The following is a 15,903-nucleotide window of genomic DNA, read 5'->3' on the forward strand; positions in this document are numbered from 1 at the left end:
GGTGTCCACAAGCTTTCCACGTCACCGTTATTTATTTCCCTTTTGAAAAAACACACACACACACACATCTCTTTGCCTGCGGGACACTCCTCTTCCCATAAAGCCGCTCTGTCTTTCGCTGCCCTCCGAGGGCTGCGCTGTTGTAATAGAGCGTTTTAGAGGGTGCTGAGCGACGCCTCAGATCCCGCGCCAACTCCCAACATTTCTAAGGCCAGGAGTAATGAATAATGACTGGCAACACTGCGCTCTCTGTGGTGTCTGCTTGTGTTTGCACGCCTGTGTGTGTGTGTGTGTGTGTGTGTGTGTGTGTGGACTTTGTCTTTGTTTATCGCCTTCTTTTTGTTTTATGTCGAAGGCTCTGTTCCTCTCTGTTTTGTGTGTGACGCCCCTTATCCCCCCCTTTGGCTGATAAATGCTCTCGTTTGCTTTAATCAGCTGCACATGGCCTGAGCAGCACAGCGTAGCGTAGTGCAGTGCAGTGCAGGCGAGAAAGAGAAGAGGGAAGAGAAGAGGGGCCCAGGTTAATCGCAACGAGCGGCCGGGGCGGGGCCTGCCTGAATGCTTCCAATTGTGTTTGGACTCCGGTTCGGATTTAATTTAAGTCCCCTTTGTCTTTGTGTTCCAGCCTGGGAAGAAGACTTGGAGGATAAACACAAGATTTATTTTTTTCTGGGGGGGCAGTGGGCAGGGGGGCTTTAGTGTTTTTGTATGGGCCTGAGATCTTCCCTCTGTGTAATTCACATAGCTGGTGAGCAGCGGTTTAGATTTATGTCCCCCTCCATACTGCTGTTCTGTACTGTAACTTAAGCACGCTGTGCTCAAACCTCAAATGGCCTCAGACTCATCCTCGCTTGGCTGTTGCCAGGGTCTTTGATAAGGGGTCAGTGGTTGCGTCAGTGGACGTAAATCACGGCGATTGGCGTGATGCTGGAAACTTGGAGCTGTGGACTGCCCGTGGGGGGGACGTGCTGCAGAGTGGATGTGGGTGTGTGTGCGAGTGTGTGACTGCTCCTTATCATCACTATCTGTTGTCCAAGTGTGTGTGTGGGGTGGGGGGGAGGGTGTTTGGGAAGGGACGTTCATGGGTAAGAGGTTATTGTAAGGCCACTCCTCATCATTGCTCAAGTTCCTTGTGTTTTGCTAGCCATCTGTGATAGTGTGTGCGTGTCTGGGCGGCATCCTCTATGCTTTATCCAGTGCCTTGGCGGAAATGTGTACGTGTCCCCTCTCTCTCAATGCACGCAAACAGGATGGTGGGTATGTTTCAAGGCTAATTCTTTTCTTGTTCCACAGGTCATTTGGCATGGTGTTTGTGTATGTGTGTGTGTATTTATCTCTCTCTGTCGCCCTCTGCAGGTCGTTTGGGGTGGTGCTGTGGGAGATTGCCACCCTGTCGGAGCAACCCTACCAGGGCATGTCCAACGAGCAGGTGCTGCGCTTCGTCATGGAAGGAGGCCTGCTGGACAAGCCTGACAACTGCCCCGACATGCTGTACGTACACACACACACACACACACACACACACACACACACACACACACACACACACACACACACACACACACACACACACACACACACACACACACACACACACACACACACACACTCACTCTCTCTTTGTCAACCACATACACACACACACACACACACACACACACACACCTGTATCCTACCACCCCCACCCTGCCCTGTTCTGTTTTTTTGTGAGAAGTCTGCCATGAAAGGGGGGCATTGTCTCAGAACCTTGCCCTTATTTCTCGTTCTCTTTCTTATGCTCTCTCTCTCTTTCGCACTCCCCTTCCGTCTATCGTTCTTTCTCCCCCTCCTTGCTGAAATGCAACCCTTCTACTCCTCTACTACGGTCTCTTTGTCCGCCACTCTGTGTTCTGGGCTGCGTGTAGATATAAGGTCACAGGGGCCTCGGCGGGGCCCGACCATTAGCACAGAATCTGAGCAGAGCATCAGCAGACACCAGAGAGAGAGACAGAGAGAGAGAGGGAGATAGAGAGAGAAAGAGAGAGAGAGGGAGAGGGAGAGGGAGAGGGAGAGGGAGAGAGGGGATGCCAGTGAGAATAGCAGCTCCTGAGCCAAGCGCGGGCCTGAGCGAGCCACTGCTTGACAGCTGGTATTTACGTCATGAGTTTAAAAGAGGGGTGGCTGACATCATGTGCCTCCGGGGCCCCTACCACCCACCCCTGCTCCGTTGAGCGGCGGAGTGCAAGCCCATAGAAGGGATGCCGGGGCTGCAGCAAGTGAGAGATACCAGGCATTCCCCACAGGGATTGGTGTCTACCCTCCCACCCCCACCCACCACCCCCGGCAGTATTGACACCATCCGAGCTCTAGCTAAGACCAGGGGAGGAGATGGACTCTTAAGGAAGATAGTGTCTGGACAGAGAGATGGACAGATACGCATGACACTTGACGCATTACTCAGAGAGGTGGACAGATAACAATGGTCACTCTCTACCAATGCAATGATCACGCTCAGACCATTGGTGATCCAACAGGAGAAGATATGCAGTCAGGCAGACAGCCAGGCAGTCAGTAGACCAGAAGGGGCCATATCCAGTTCTGTGACAGTCACAGACAGACAGACAGAGAGTGACATGTCAAGACTGACAGACTGTCTGACAGACTTGTAAACTGAAAGAAGAGATTCTGAACTCTATGCAGACAGATAGTTAAGTAACTGTCTTGGTAGACAGACAGGAGGGAGACAAGGGAGACAGATTTCATGAGAGTAATACTGAACATTTAGGTCACAGTGAGGACACACTGATCTATTGACAGGGATGAGACAGATGGGAACCATTCACTCAACAGTGAGAATACAGTACATCTCTCTCTCTCACGCTCTCTCTCTCTCTCTCTCTCCCTCATCCTTTCCCCCTGCTGGGCTGATCTCAACCTGATGGCATGTGGTCTTCCCCCTCCTCTCTCTCTTTCTCTTTCTCTCTGTCGATGACTGACCTCACCTTACTTACAGAGGACGGGCTGTGTTGTGGAGACACAAACCCCTGGTTGCCATGGCAGCCCCAGTGCGGGTGTCCTGAAAGCGGGAGCGCATGGAGAGGGTTGCACATGGAACGGGGAGACAAAGAGGAAGAGAGGGGCTTGGGAAGGGGGTGAGGGTGTGGATGTAGGAGGGGGGCTGGTGGGGTTAGATTTTGGGGCCAAACACATGGCGTTCTGTACTGTTGCCCGTGTCTGAGTCGCAGCACAACCCCTAAAGCGGCTTGCTTTGAAACCGATCTGGCCCACACGTAGACGATCGGACCCACACAGTGAACTTCTCTCTGAGAAAGAGACGGAGGGAGGAGAAAGCGAAGAAACGAGAAAGAAAAGAGCAAAGAAAAGCTGGGATTGTGTTTGAAAAGAAAACATAAATGTCACATGTGCTGAGATGTCCCAGACCACTTCCTGATCACATAAAGCTCAGATTGCACGGCATTGCAAGAGCCATTGCAAGACGCGCATGTTAGCGGTGCTACCCAATAGAGTTCTACTCTGAAACAGGAGTACTGTCCTGTTCTCTTTGGACTGCTTTATTTAGACACGTCATGCTAGTGAGACCACTGAAGTCATAGGGTGTTAGCTGTCAAAAGCAGTCGCTTATGACTCCAGCCTGATTGAAAGAATGAATGAGTGAGTGAGTGAGTGAGTGAGTGAGTGAGTGAGTGAGTGAGTGAGTGAGTGAGTGAGTGAGTGAGTGAATGTCCCACTGTGAGAACCTACCCTTTCTGTCAGTTAAAAAAAGGTTGTGGTCATTGTTAGAGCCTGATGCTAATTCACTTAAAATGATATCAGAAAAGGGAACTCCAATCAGCATAGGCCCAGTGGTTAAGTCTTGGGTATGTGTGCCTGATTGGGTATACATGTTCGTGCGCGTATGCATATGTGTGTGTGTGTGTGTGTGTGTTTGATGACAGGCCGGCTGGATTTACCATAGCTGTATTTTTTGTTCCCGACGGCGAGCCGCCGCCGCCGCCGCCACTGTGCCGTGGTCTGTGGCGACAGATGGCCCCGTAAGAATTCCCCTCCCCCCTGAGCCCACGCCAGAGCGCACAGGTTACTCTCGAGCACGCCACGCGCCAGGCCTTGGCCTTCTCATTTCCCCTCTGGATGGCAGCCATATTCGGCCCGGAGCTGGCCCAGAGCCGCTGCTCTCTGAGCTTGTGGGAAGTCTGGGAGTTTGGTTTGAACCAACAGGATTCACACAGGGTCACAATGTATTTAGGCCTAGTCATGGCTAGAGAGAGCGAGACCACTGCAGCACCCAGCCTCTCCCCTCCTCGAGCCTCCTGCCCTCTCTCACAGTATAGAGTGTGACGTGAGGTGAGTGCTGGGAGGCGCCTTGCCCCCGAATGGCTCCGCTGCTGTCGGGGTGCCCAGCGGTGCGGGCCTGTTCCGGGAGAGGAAGCGAGAGGAGGGCACTGCCACTCAGCGAGTTGTCCTGAAGGAGGAGGGTCATGGCAGAAAGAGAGCGAGAAAAAAAAAGAGAGAGATCGCATAGGCATCCATTTCAGCCAGCCCGAGACGAGGAAGGGTATTCTTAGCTTGTTTGTGTATAATTTAAGATGCGGCCGGCAGGACAGCCCTGAGCTGTAATGATTCTCCCGTTTTATAGCACTGTTTTGACATTCCCTAGTGCTCCGGCTCCGCAGTTCTGGCCAGAGTTTTATGATCACGTGCATGTATGATCGTGCAGAACTCTTCACTCGCTCACTCACTCACTCACTCGTCTGTGAAAGCACGGCCACACACAACGCGAGACCTAAGCATGTGTTTTCCGTGTGGGGGGGGGGGGGGGGGGGGGGGGGGGGGGGGGGGGGGATTGGGGGTGGTGAGGTGGTATGATTATGGAAAGCTCTGGAATCTGTCCGCAACGGTACAGTATGTGACATTCCCAGCTCAGCTGCTTCCTTTGGTGAAGACTGCCATCTGTAGGTGAAGTAGTGTATTTATGCAACACGGAGTTCACCATGTATACTGTATATACCATACTTCATCTTTACACCAAAGACACTCCAGTTGTGTTATTGAAGAATAGATTTCTGTTTTCGTTTTTTTTCTCTTTATTTTCAACACTATAGCAGAGTCTGTGGACCACTGTCATTGTTCCTTCCTTTTCATCATGTATTCTATAACTTATGCCATATCAGTAAAATCATACTCTTTCTCTCTCTCTCTCACTCTCTCTTTCTCTGTGTGTGTGTGTGTGTGTGTTTATCATCCACAGCTTTGAACTGATGCGGATGTGCTGGCAGTACAATCCCAAGATGCGGCCTTCCTTCCAGGAGATCATCAGCAGCATCAAGGAGGAGCTGGAGCCGCCGTTCGGCGAGCTCAGCTTCTTCTACAGCGAGGAGAACAAGCCCCCGGATACCGAGGAGCTGGACTTCGAGCTGGACTTGGAGAACATGGAAAACGTCCCCCTGGACCCCGTCAACAGCCGGCAGCCCCCGACACCCGTGGTTGTTTCCGCCGGAACCCCCGCGAGCTCCTCCCCGCAGCCGATCCCCACGGCCCAGGGGACAGGGACAGTGACGGGGACGCCCCTGGGGCCCTCTTCCCCGACGGCCTCGGCGCCCTCCTGCTCGTCCCCCACCTCCATCTCGCCTGCCCCCACGCTGGCCCCGGCGGCCCTGGGCCTGGACAAGCACTCGGGACAGGTGTCGGCCAACGGGCCCGTGGTGGTGCTGGGGCCGGCGTTCGACGAGACCCAGCCGTACGCGCACATGAACGGGGGGCGCAAGAACGAGCGGACCCTGCCCCTGCCCCAGTCCTCTGCCTGCTGATCCCCGACGCCTCCCTAAGCGAATACCACACTCCTCTCACACAGGGTACCCCCTACATATCCCCTCATCCTCACGCCTATGTGGTTCTGCTTTAGAGTTTGTTCATATATTTTATTCTATTTTATTCATAGGATTCAAACTCTTGGCTCATGGGATGAATACAATCGATGGACTCTTGTGTGCCGCTGTGTTTACAGTGGATCTCTCTCCTTTTCTCTCGTCTTTCCATCGCGTCATCATCGTGGAGGAAGTCACAACGTCTAAACGTTATGTTCTGTTCAGCATATCTGCCAGCAAGTCCAACCCTAAAGCACTTTTTTTTTTTTTTTTTTTTTTTTAGAAGTGTGTGTTTCTTGGCACTTGTTCCTCTTTACAGTAAAGGGTGTATGGCTTCCTCTGAACACTTGCCCTTCACATCTCGTACTTTTTTCGCTGAAGGAGGCCACTGTCACAACTTTAGCTCTGGTCCCATTGAAGGGTCCTTCTGTCTCTTTGGGGAGGTAGAGTGATGTCCATCTGATGGGCTCACCATGGACGCCACAGCCATCCGATATATGCTTCCCTGTTTCACTGCAGGAGAGTAGTAAGGCAGAGCTATGCTTCCCTGTTTCACTGCAGGAGAGAAGTAAGGAAGAGCTATGCTTCCCTGTTTCACTGCAGGAGAGTAGTAAGGCAGAGGGTGGTTTAGGGTGGGGTGGGGGTGCAGGGTGCTTCTGTTTTGAAACTGCCAAAATAATTTTTGCCAAATTTCGAAAAGGAACTTTCGTATGCTGTTCATCTTTTTTTCTTTTCCTTCATGTCGTCTCTTAAGTTAAATATCTAGACTCGGGTGTGGAGGGAACAGCAACTGAACTTTTACACTGGCTTTTTGTTTTGCTTTTGATGGGGATCTCACAAGTCAATGTACCTTGTGAATATTGTCTTGTCTTTCCTTTAGTCGTTCATTTCGTTATGTCCCTCCCGGCCTGCCGTACAGATGGTGGCATTGCGATCTCTACCGCACGACCCCATCTCTGAGATGAGCTGCACTGAAGCAGAATGCACCCGTTCGTTTCAAGATGACAAAAGACAAACGTGGCGCCAAAAATCAAATCACAAACAAAGCAAGTTAAGACGTACACACACAAGTGTGAGCCAAAAAGATGAATCAGAAGGGATTGGCTCGGTCAGAAGAGTCCACAGAGGTGTGCAAGAGAATGGCAAGCCTTGACTTCTCTGAGTGTGTGTGTGTGTGTTTAACTACAGGCATGTGAGTCGTTCTGTACAGAAGGTATTTTTAGATTAGGCAGTGATCGCTATACAATTCAAACATTTATATTATAAGGGTCTTACAGTTGTATGTTTGACCTTCAAAAAATCAAACACAAACACTCAAACACACACATGCACACACACACACACACACACACTCACACACACACACACACACTCACACACACACATAATTTGTTTGTGTCACTTTTATAACTTTTTTACGGTTCAGATGTTCACCTCTATGTCTGTACAGAAAGAAGCTGCTATTTTATTCTTTTTTTCTTTTGTGGATGTTATATATCAGTATAAATATATATATATATATATAAAGAAATCCTTCAGGTTTAATATTCTATGATCTCCACTACAGTCCATTTTTCTTATGCTTTATATTGTTCTAGCAAAAAAAGAATTAAAAAAAAAGAAAAAAATGAAAAATGAAACAAAGAAAAAAAGCTTTTGTTTCTTCTTCTTGGATCCCTAGAGAGGCTGTCTGTTTGTCACATATTGTCCATTGCCTTTTATTTTTTAATGAAATGAATTGTTTTTCTCATTCAATTATAATTATTATTATTATTATTATTATTATTTAGTCCTTACAGACACCTTAGCTCTGTGCATGAGCGTGTACTCTCGGCACCAGCGTGCTAGTCGTCAGGCACTGGGCCTGTCACGGCCTCTGCGCTGCTGTTTAATCTCAGGTCCAAGTTAAGGTCTTGCCCCCCCCCCCCCCCCCCGCCCCCGCCCCCTTCTCTGATTGCCCCCAACAGTTCCTCCCATGTGCTTCTCTCTCTCTCTCCCCCTCTCTCTTGGTGTAGTTCTGGCCCCAACACTACTCCCCACCCCTGCCTGTGGTCTGAAGTAAAGTGTAAACTGTACCTGCCGCCATTCACAGTGCCTCGTTCCAAGATACATTTTCATGAATGGAGTGGTTTCCTGTTAGTAAATCCAGAATTTGGACCCGTTTTCATTTTCAACCAACTGAGAGGGCTAAGTTGCGATTGTCTTGTTTTTTTTTTTTAGTATTATCTTGTCATTGCCTTACTTCTCCCAACCAGTTGGTACCCAACAGCTGATTCAACAGAACTGGTTTCCTCCTCTTGATTGCTGCTTGACGGTTTCCTCTCCGTTCAGTGACACTATATCGCCCCTCTCCCTTCCTTCTTCTTCTTCATCCTGCAGAGTAGCAGCTTAGACTGCACCACGGTGGCTGCTCATTCTGCAGACCAAATGCAAACCAAATGAACATGCGCTGGACCCCAGAGAGAGCTCTCTTAGAAGAGTCTAGTGTTGTAAGGATGGAAATGGCCTTGGGGGTGGGGCTTTCATTCATTACGTGTTTTTGTGAAGGATTTCTTCTCCTTGATGTCACCTGATCAGTACATTTCTCCCTCTCCACTAACTAGACTTTTTTTTCTCTTTAGGGTTATTTATTTGTTTTTGTTTGTTGTTACATTTAAATCACTGTATGAATGCCCCATGATTCAGTTAAAAGTTAGATTTTTGTTTGTATGTATCTTTTTTTGGAGTTATGGCTGGGCATCGTTTTTGTTTGTATGTATTTGCGTTTGGTGTTACGATGGGGACTTTTTTCATTTTTTTTTTCCCTTAACGCATTTATCTACCTCACTCTTTTTTTCTTATGTATGTGTATAAAAAATTATGACATCTCACTTTTTTCTCAATTATCAACAGAGGACAAACTGATCGTTCTCTGAATCTGGGTAAACCTCAATAACGTCATGAACCACACACACACTCGGTGAATTGGAGTGGAAGAGGTATCTTTAAAAACAAAAGATGGTTGAAAGAGTCCCATTCTGTGTACACCAATCACAAGTCCTCATTCTGTCAGATCTATGGACCTAAAAGGGGGACATATAACTTAAGGCATTAAAGGCATTGTATTAACTTAAGGCATTGAAATGGTTCTGTAATGTAAGGCATTGTGAGAAAGAAAACATCTCTTTCACTGGATGAAAGAGGATTTTTTTCTCTCTCTGTACATTCATTCTTCCTAGCCGTTACACTCTGAGTAAAACCAGCCTGCATTCGGGAATGCCTTCAATGGGAGGCGTACAGACATGCCCAGTGGGTCCCAGCCACCTCAGACATCCCTTCCCACTCCTTTGCCCATAGATGATTTTCACAACCTTGAAATCCTCACAACACACACCTGCAGCAAACAGCTGCATGGGCTTTCTTAATGAAATGGTCTCTTCAGAGGAGAAAGTATATTCGCTTTCAATTGTGATGGAGATCTTGTTAAGCCAATCTTTATATACATTTTAATGGTTCCACTCATTTCAGAAACATTATGGCCATTATAATGTATTTGTGACAGTATGTCACAGCAGAAATTAGGTTTGGCTTAGGCTTGGTCAAAAGACACCCAAACCACAAACGCCATTACCATTGTAAAATCCCGCTATATTTATCAACATATTCATCAGCTCCAAAGCCAAATAATCTCAGCAGAATACAGAATTTAACACGTTATCTTTTCCCTTACACAGGACCTGTCTTATGTTACCCTCACTGATTTGTGGACAAATGGCATGTACAGTTAAAAATAAGTTCCCATGAAATACATGAACAAAGTGGCAGTGATTTTTGTGGGGTTTTTTTTTTCCGAGTGTAGTGCCGTCAGCCATCAACAAGCAGCATGTCATGCTCCTCCTGGTGTGTCCTTTGCTCATTAGCACAAGGTCATCACTGTTAACACTCGCGGGTCTCCACTGGCTATCCCAGCATCCTCCTCAGGCTGTGTACCTCAAGTCGCTCAGAGCTCCTTATTCGAAAACACCAAAGGCGCAGCCATTCTTTTCCTGAATGTTCTTCTGGAAGTGGTGCCGTCCCAATGGACACGCGGGGTATTGGCTGGAAACAGAACAGCTTACTCTACGGCTACAGAGTTGTCAGGAAGTTATAGACTTAGTCAGACTGGAAGCATCTTGGCACTGAAATCAATCAGATGGTGTGCCTTGTTTACTGTTTTCTTTTTTGTTTGTTTGTTTTTGTTTTGCCATGTGTTCGTCACATGACCAACCATTTGAGACGTCAGCAAGTTGGAGTTTGGCGTGTTGTTTGCTCTTGTTTGTTAAAAGTTGTCATGTAACCAAATATGAGCCACAGCAAACACATGCTGCTCGCTCACTCCCACTGGCTAAGGCAACACCACCACCACCACCTCTTTACTTATCACACAAGTTAATGTCCTCAACTATTTATGTTATCAGTATGACTGCCATCACATTCAAGCACCTAGATGGACTTAAAGTTTAACTCTCTAAAACTTCTGTAGAGACCTAAAGATTTGTATTCTTTATATTTATTTATACATTTGACCATTCCAATTTGGATTACATCCAGGATTTTTTTGTTACCTTTTCTGAGAAAGGACAGTACACAAAGGGCCTACCATTTCGACCATGTCGTCGTCGTCATCTTTCACAAAAGATGGAAAGCTTGTTATTATGGAGCTTTTCCATTCTTCTCTTTTGCTGCTGACTAAAATGCTGCTCTAGGGAGTACCGGTTCACTGGCCAGAGTTGTCGGTGCGGTGTCAAGGTCTTCAGTCATCCATGCAATACTGTGGCTCATTGGCCCAGCAGAAGAGTGACATTAGCGGGCTTTTCCCCATCATCCTTTTTGATATCCGCTGATGAGATGGACGAGGCAGCCTGACTGGGTCAGAATGAGAAAACAAGAGGGGGGGGGGGGGGGGGAGGGGGCAGTTATTACTCCCTCATTGTGGGACTTGGCTGGTTGTGGAGAATGATTGGCAATACAACAGCATGAGTAACCCTGGTACATCTTAATCAAGGCACTTAAAAATTTCTTAAGCTTAATTTTTTTCCCCGAATGAGGACCTTCAGGGGTTTTTAGGAGGTTAGTTTCAGAGTCCAGGTTGAAGGGGATAGGAGGCACATGGCTGAATCGAAATGCATCATGTGTGCTATAGTCCCAAACTCTAATAAAAGAACACCCAGATCAATATTCTTATAAAGGCCTTGTGCTTGTGTTTTTTTTCTCGTTTTTTTCTCTCGTATGTATATGGGGGCAAGTGATCACATTTAGATGTAGTGAATAAGGATTTTATGTCTTTCTGATAAAGAAAAATAGGTATCAGTGATATTTATTACTTTTTTTTTCTTTGTTCACTTATAAAATGGACAAAAGGGTTGAGAAGTGAATGTCAGTTTTTATTGAATGCTGCCTGCCAAGGTTTCCATAGTTTCCAGTGGGTTATGAACCCACTTACAATATATATTCACAGCAGACACAAATAGGACAGATGTGTCCAGTAGATTACGGGTAGTCATGACAGACAGTTAACATGACTAGAATTAAAAAAAAACACGTTTACAGTAGACAGTAGCGCTTGTTGCATTTCCAGTTCTTTGCAAACCTGAAGGTAGACTGACTGAAACAGTTTCATTCAAGTTATCATGATTTTTATTTTGTATTGTATTTCTACAGAATGCGAGGCTCAGGTTTAGAAAAGATGCATCAATGCATTATAAATTGCAATAATGAGCTTGAGGATTTTGTTAGACATAATTTTTTTTCCAGGCACTGTTGTTCTCTGCTTGGCATTCCGACACTTCAAATGGGGCCTTGTTCTACTGTACTTAGAAGATCTTTATTGATAATGCTTTTAATTTACTTTTGCAAAAAAATCTGTATCTCTATCAGTGATTTGATTGGTGATGAACTGATTTGATTGATGGCTTGGCTGGTACACTTGTCTTCTTGTAAGTTCTGTATTTGAGGCCTCCTGGGTGTTTTTTTCCCCACCTCTAGTTGAGATGGCATACTCTTTACATGCCATTGGCTTAACGTCTGTCTGAAGAATTTCATGTATTTTTCTTTTTTTCTTAAATTTTGAATTAAAAGTGAATGAGAAACAAGGCTTGCGTTTCTGAGTCTGGTTATTCAGTGTGTCTCCTTACTCTCCATAGCTGCTCATGTTTACGTGTTTGCCATAGCAAAGTGACCTCTGGTGCACACATTAGGCCACACAATTAGCTGTTTACACCAAGAACATAAAACTATTATGTGTGTTAGGTAAACCAAAGCTTTTGGTCAAATTAATTAATTAATTAATTAACTTTATTAATTAATTGATTCAATTAAAGTGAACTGGTATTTTGAGCTAGTCTGCTATAACCAGATCCAAATTAATTTTGTGAATAGATCCATTGGGGATTGTTTCCAGTCGTTGCATCCTACTGGGCATAGACGTGGGGGTTCATTTTGAAACCATAGGACCAGCCTTTAACCAATCGGCATTGACCAGTATGGAATGGCTATTCAGCCTAACAATGACTGAGAAACTCATCAGCAATAAGTGGCAGAGTCAGGCTACTGTTTACCCTGAGATGACTTCACAATGACGAGACCCATACACTATAAACATCATTTAAAAAAAAATCAAAAATCATGAAAGAACTAAATGACAAACTACAACTACAATATTAAAAAAAACTGAAATAAAGAGGACAGCAGTTTTGTCATCAGATATTGTTCATGCATTCAATGCCACAGATGCCAAATGACTGATCACATTTGAACCTGTGGGTTGCAGAGTTACTACCCTCTATGTGTTCAAAATGCGGTTTGTTTAAGGGTCAATATGCTGTCTCCTAATATGCCTAATCAAACTCATGAAATAAATATAGTGGCGTTGGTTGTCTATATCAGACAAAAAGAGACAAAGCATGCAGTGCCTTAGCCCGGCACTACATCTGTCACTAGTTTTAAACGATTTAATGAAATGACTTGTCATCACTTGTCCTCTTGTCATTTAAAAATGTCTCCCCTCCTATAGTTGCGGCGGTCTGCTTTAACACACCATTGGCTTACAGCAGTTACAGCGGTGGGGTGTGGAAATGCTGTATTAGCTGCTGAGAACATTCCTCAGGTGCTAATTGATCCATGGTGCAGTCTGCTGTGTTATCAGACAGGCCTCTGAACTCCCTCAGCATGGCCTGAATGATGGTGCGGAGCTGGGGCACCAGCTTCTCCGGGGCAGCCACACTGTCTGAGGCCGGAACATGGATGAATGCAGCCCTTCCTCTCCCACAGTGAAGAGAGCAGTAGTAGGTGAAATCACACAGGTACCTGCTCGGTCAAGAGACGTCACAGCGTGACATTACATGATGTGTATAGTACAGTACCATAAGACGGAAATAAAATCATGCAATACCAAGCACACAACTACATAATCTCAAGGCTATGCAAATAATAGTCATGATTTAAAGTTAAACTCGTAAATGTTTTATTCATCCTTAATGGATTTTTATGGTTTTGTCAGAATCATCAAATGAATTATGAAGTACATTAGGTACAAATACTACACCTCCCAACATCCTTTGAATAGATGACATCCAGCCCCTTTGCTTTTAACTTCTTTGTGAGGGATCTCATATAATGGAGTCCAGTTTGTCTACACCTCCCTCAACACAGCAGTGACTGAGGGGACACTGGCCACACACATCTTTGGCCTCATAACCATAATTCTTCCCTGTCTGTTCCAGAGTGATGCCTTTAGACCCAGGGGGCTATTCCTAAATGAATAGTGAACTGTTAATAACATAACACACAAAGACAAAAGGTGTTATTGTATCTATCCATTTTAAAATATGATGCAAATCATTTTAAACTTCTACATTGTAATGTGCAAGGATTAGTGAAGCTTCCGTGTACCTAAGTAAGAGCCTTTGAGGGTTCCCATGATGCCCAACAGCAGAATAATGGTGGAAGAACTGTTTGAGTGTTCTAAACTGTGAATTATATGTTTGTTGCCTTCCTTTTGTGTGCAGTGCCCATGTGTGCCTAGTTAATTACAGAAGCAGTTAATGCTCAAACTGGTCAGTCTTGAGGCCCCTGACACCTTGTGCAAATACTGGCTAGCCCCACTAGGGGGAGCTCCAGGGACTGACAGTGATCATTTCAGCAGGAGGACCTTTTCAGTTTAAACCTGTCAGTTATTAGACAGGGGCCCTGGCACTTTTCATAGAACAGCTAAGTTGGTCATCTTCAGAACACTAAATGATGTGACAAGACTTTATAAAGCTGATGCAATGTTAATACAACATATAATTAAATACACAAATAGCCTAGTGTATACTTTGGACTGTTTAAAATGGGAACAATGTGGAAATAAAACATTGATCCTACTTCATTTCAGAAGGTGAACCAGATTTGTGTTAGTCCCACTTCTCTACAAAATATCACCTATCACAAACTTAAGACTCAAAATTGATTTGTTTACACATTTGTTTTCATTTTGCATAGCAGTGGGAATTAAACAATTCCTGCTCAGATATGAACAAATTTAACATCTCACAATAACATAAAGTAGACTATAACCAAAGACTACAAAAGTTTAAATGTATAAAATAGGTAAACAGACAAAAGACAGAAACGTTTTGAATGACAGTCTCATAATGCTTGCCAAAACAACAGGGACAGAGCTACTGTTTTTTAATTGCAAGTGCAAATGCCCTTGTATGATCACTGACCAGTTCCAGGAGGTCTTCCTGCTGAAATGATCAGTGTTAGCTATTAATTGGTCAATGACTGGTCAATGAGCACTGAACAGACTCTGGAGCCCCCCACCCCCCCCCCCCCCCTAGTGGCACTCTCCAGCATTCAGTGCATGGTGCCAGAGGCACTGACCACCGTAAGCACCAGTCCCTGGACCTCCACCTAGTGGTACCAACCAGTGTTAGTGCCAGTGCTCACAAGAATTACCAGATTGAGCTACAACCCCCTGTCGTTTATTGTTATGCTGCAATGCCACTGTGTTGATCCCTGTGTTAGTTAGCGTATCTGTGCACTGTTAGTGTATGTTTTATGTGTGCTGAAGTAGCCAATGAAGTGCCACTCCTGGAGCTGTGCCATGTATGGGGCACAGGAGCTCCATTAAAACTGAGATCTTTGTCTTCCTGGCTAGCTCACGTGATTTACTTCTAATGATCTATGGCTAATGGTCATAGACAGCATAGTTGCCACCTGCTTTGTTGTAGGCACAATCATGCGTCGCGTAGTATATACATAGTGCTATACCCCATTCTGAGCCATCACCTCTGGTTGAACTTTATCCCAGATTTCTGACAAGATCTGCTTTGTGCTGGAATAGCTCACTGGAATTTCTTTAATATAAATCTCAATATCCTCCTCCAGGCCCTCAGCTTTTAAACCCTACGAAGAGGAGAGAATATTGCAGTTATTTGTCTGCAAAAATCACATTCTGCAGCCCCATAATGCCCCTATAATTCTGCATTACATATCTTGAGGCTAAAATTAGTTTGTATGGGAGAGCAGACTTTTATAACTATGGTGCAAATATAGCACATCATCACTAAAGAAAAAAAGGCTACAATTTGGGTAAAATTGTCCATTTCTTCAGCTGTCATTCTATCGGTTTGTCTGTTCATGTCTAATATGTCAAACTACTGTGTGTACCTGTGCTGCAGTCCAACTGGGGTTTACCAAGTACCGACTGAAAGGACCAAACCCTGAGAAAAAGACAAAACTCTTATTTTTAGTACTTTGTGGTAGCCTAATGAGGAACAGCCATTATGCTTTATTGACAGTGGATTTACGGTACACAGACTGGTGAATGTTTACCCCTCTGCCCTACATCCCTATGTCAGTTGCACTTACCTGTCACAACTACAGCTTCACCAAATGAACCTATGGCAGCAGACCCAAGGAGAAAGTGAATTTGTTGGTGTGATTCTGTTGCGAATCAAACTCTGCCTCATGGCCGTTACCCACTCTACAAAAACCTTCCTTCAGTGGGCTATTTTTACTCTAGCTCTTAACCTTTAAA

At 45.5% G+C, this 15,903-nt stretch overlaps 1 protein-coding gene and 1 long non-coding RNA gene across 4 annotated transcripts in view; one reads left to right on the top strand and one right to left on the bottom strand.

Moving 5' to 3' along the window:
- Positions 1-6,891, top strand: part of igf1ra (insulin-like growth factor 1a receptor) — a 97,237-nt gene extending 90,346 nt beyond the window's left edge. Inside the window, exons 20-21 of the mRNA XM_031564413.2 lie at positions 1,357-1,491; positions 5,246-6,891. Coding sequence (XP_031420273.1) covers positions 1,357-1,491; positions 5,246-5,804 — 694 coding nt within the window. The 3' untranslated portion in view covers positions 5,805-6,891. The remainder of the gene's footprint in view (positions 1-1,356; positions 1,492-5,245) is intronic.
- Positions 6,892-13,501: 6,610 nt separating this feature from the next.
- Positions 13,502-15,849, bottom strand: LOC105905541. 3 transcript variants are annotated; one of them, XR_001162618.3, is made up of 4 exons: positions 15,735-15,849; positions 15,534-15,586; positions 15,153-15,269; positions 13,502-13,630 (listed from the first exon to the last, which is right to left on the bottom strand). It is a non-coding gene; the product is annotated as an uncharacterized LOC105905541 (long non-coding RNA). The 3 variants fall into 3 exon arrangements; XR_004163378.2 differs by having other exon boundaries at positions 13,502-13,646; XR_004163379.2 differs by having other exon boundaries at positions 15,135-15,269.
- Between the last annotated feature and the right edge of the window lie 54 nt (positions 15,850-15,903).

This window comes from Clupea harengus, chromosome 3 (assembly GCF_900700415.2).
Source record: "Clupea harengus chromosome 3, Ch_v2.0.2, whole genome shotgun sequence".
Taxonomy (NCBI): Eukaryota; Metazoa; Chordata; class Actinopteri; order Clupeiformes; family Clupeidae; genus Clupea; species Clupea harengus.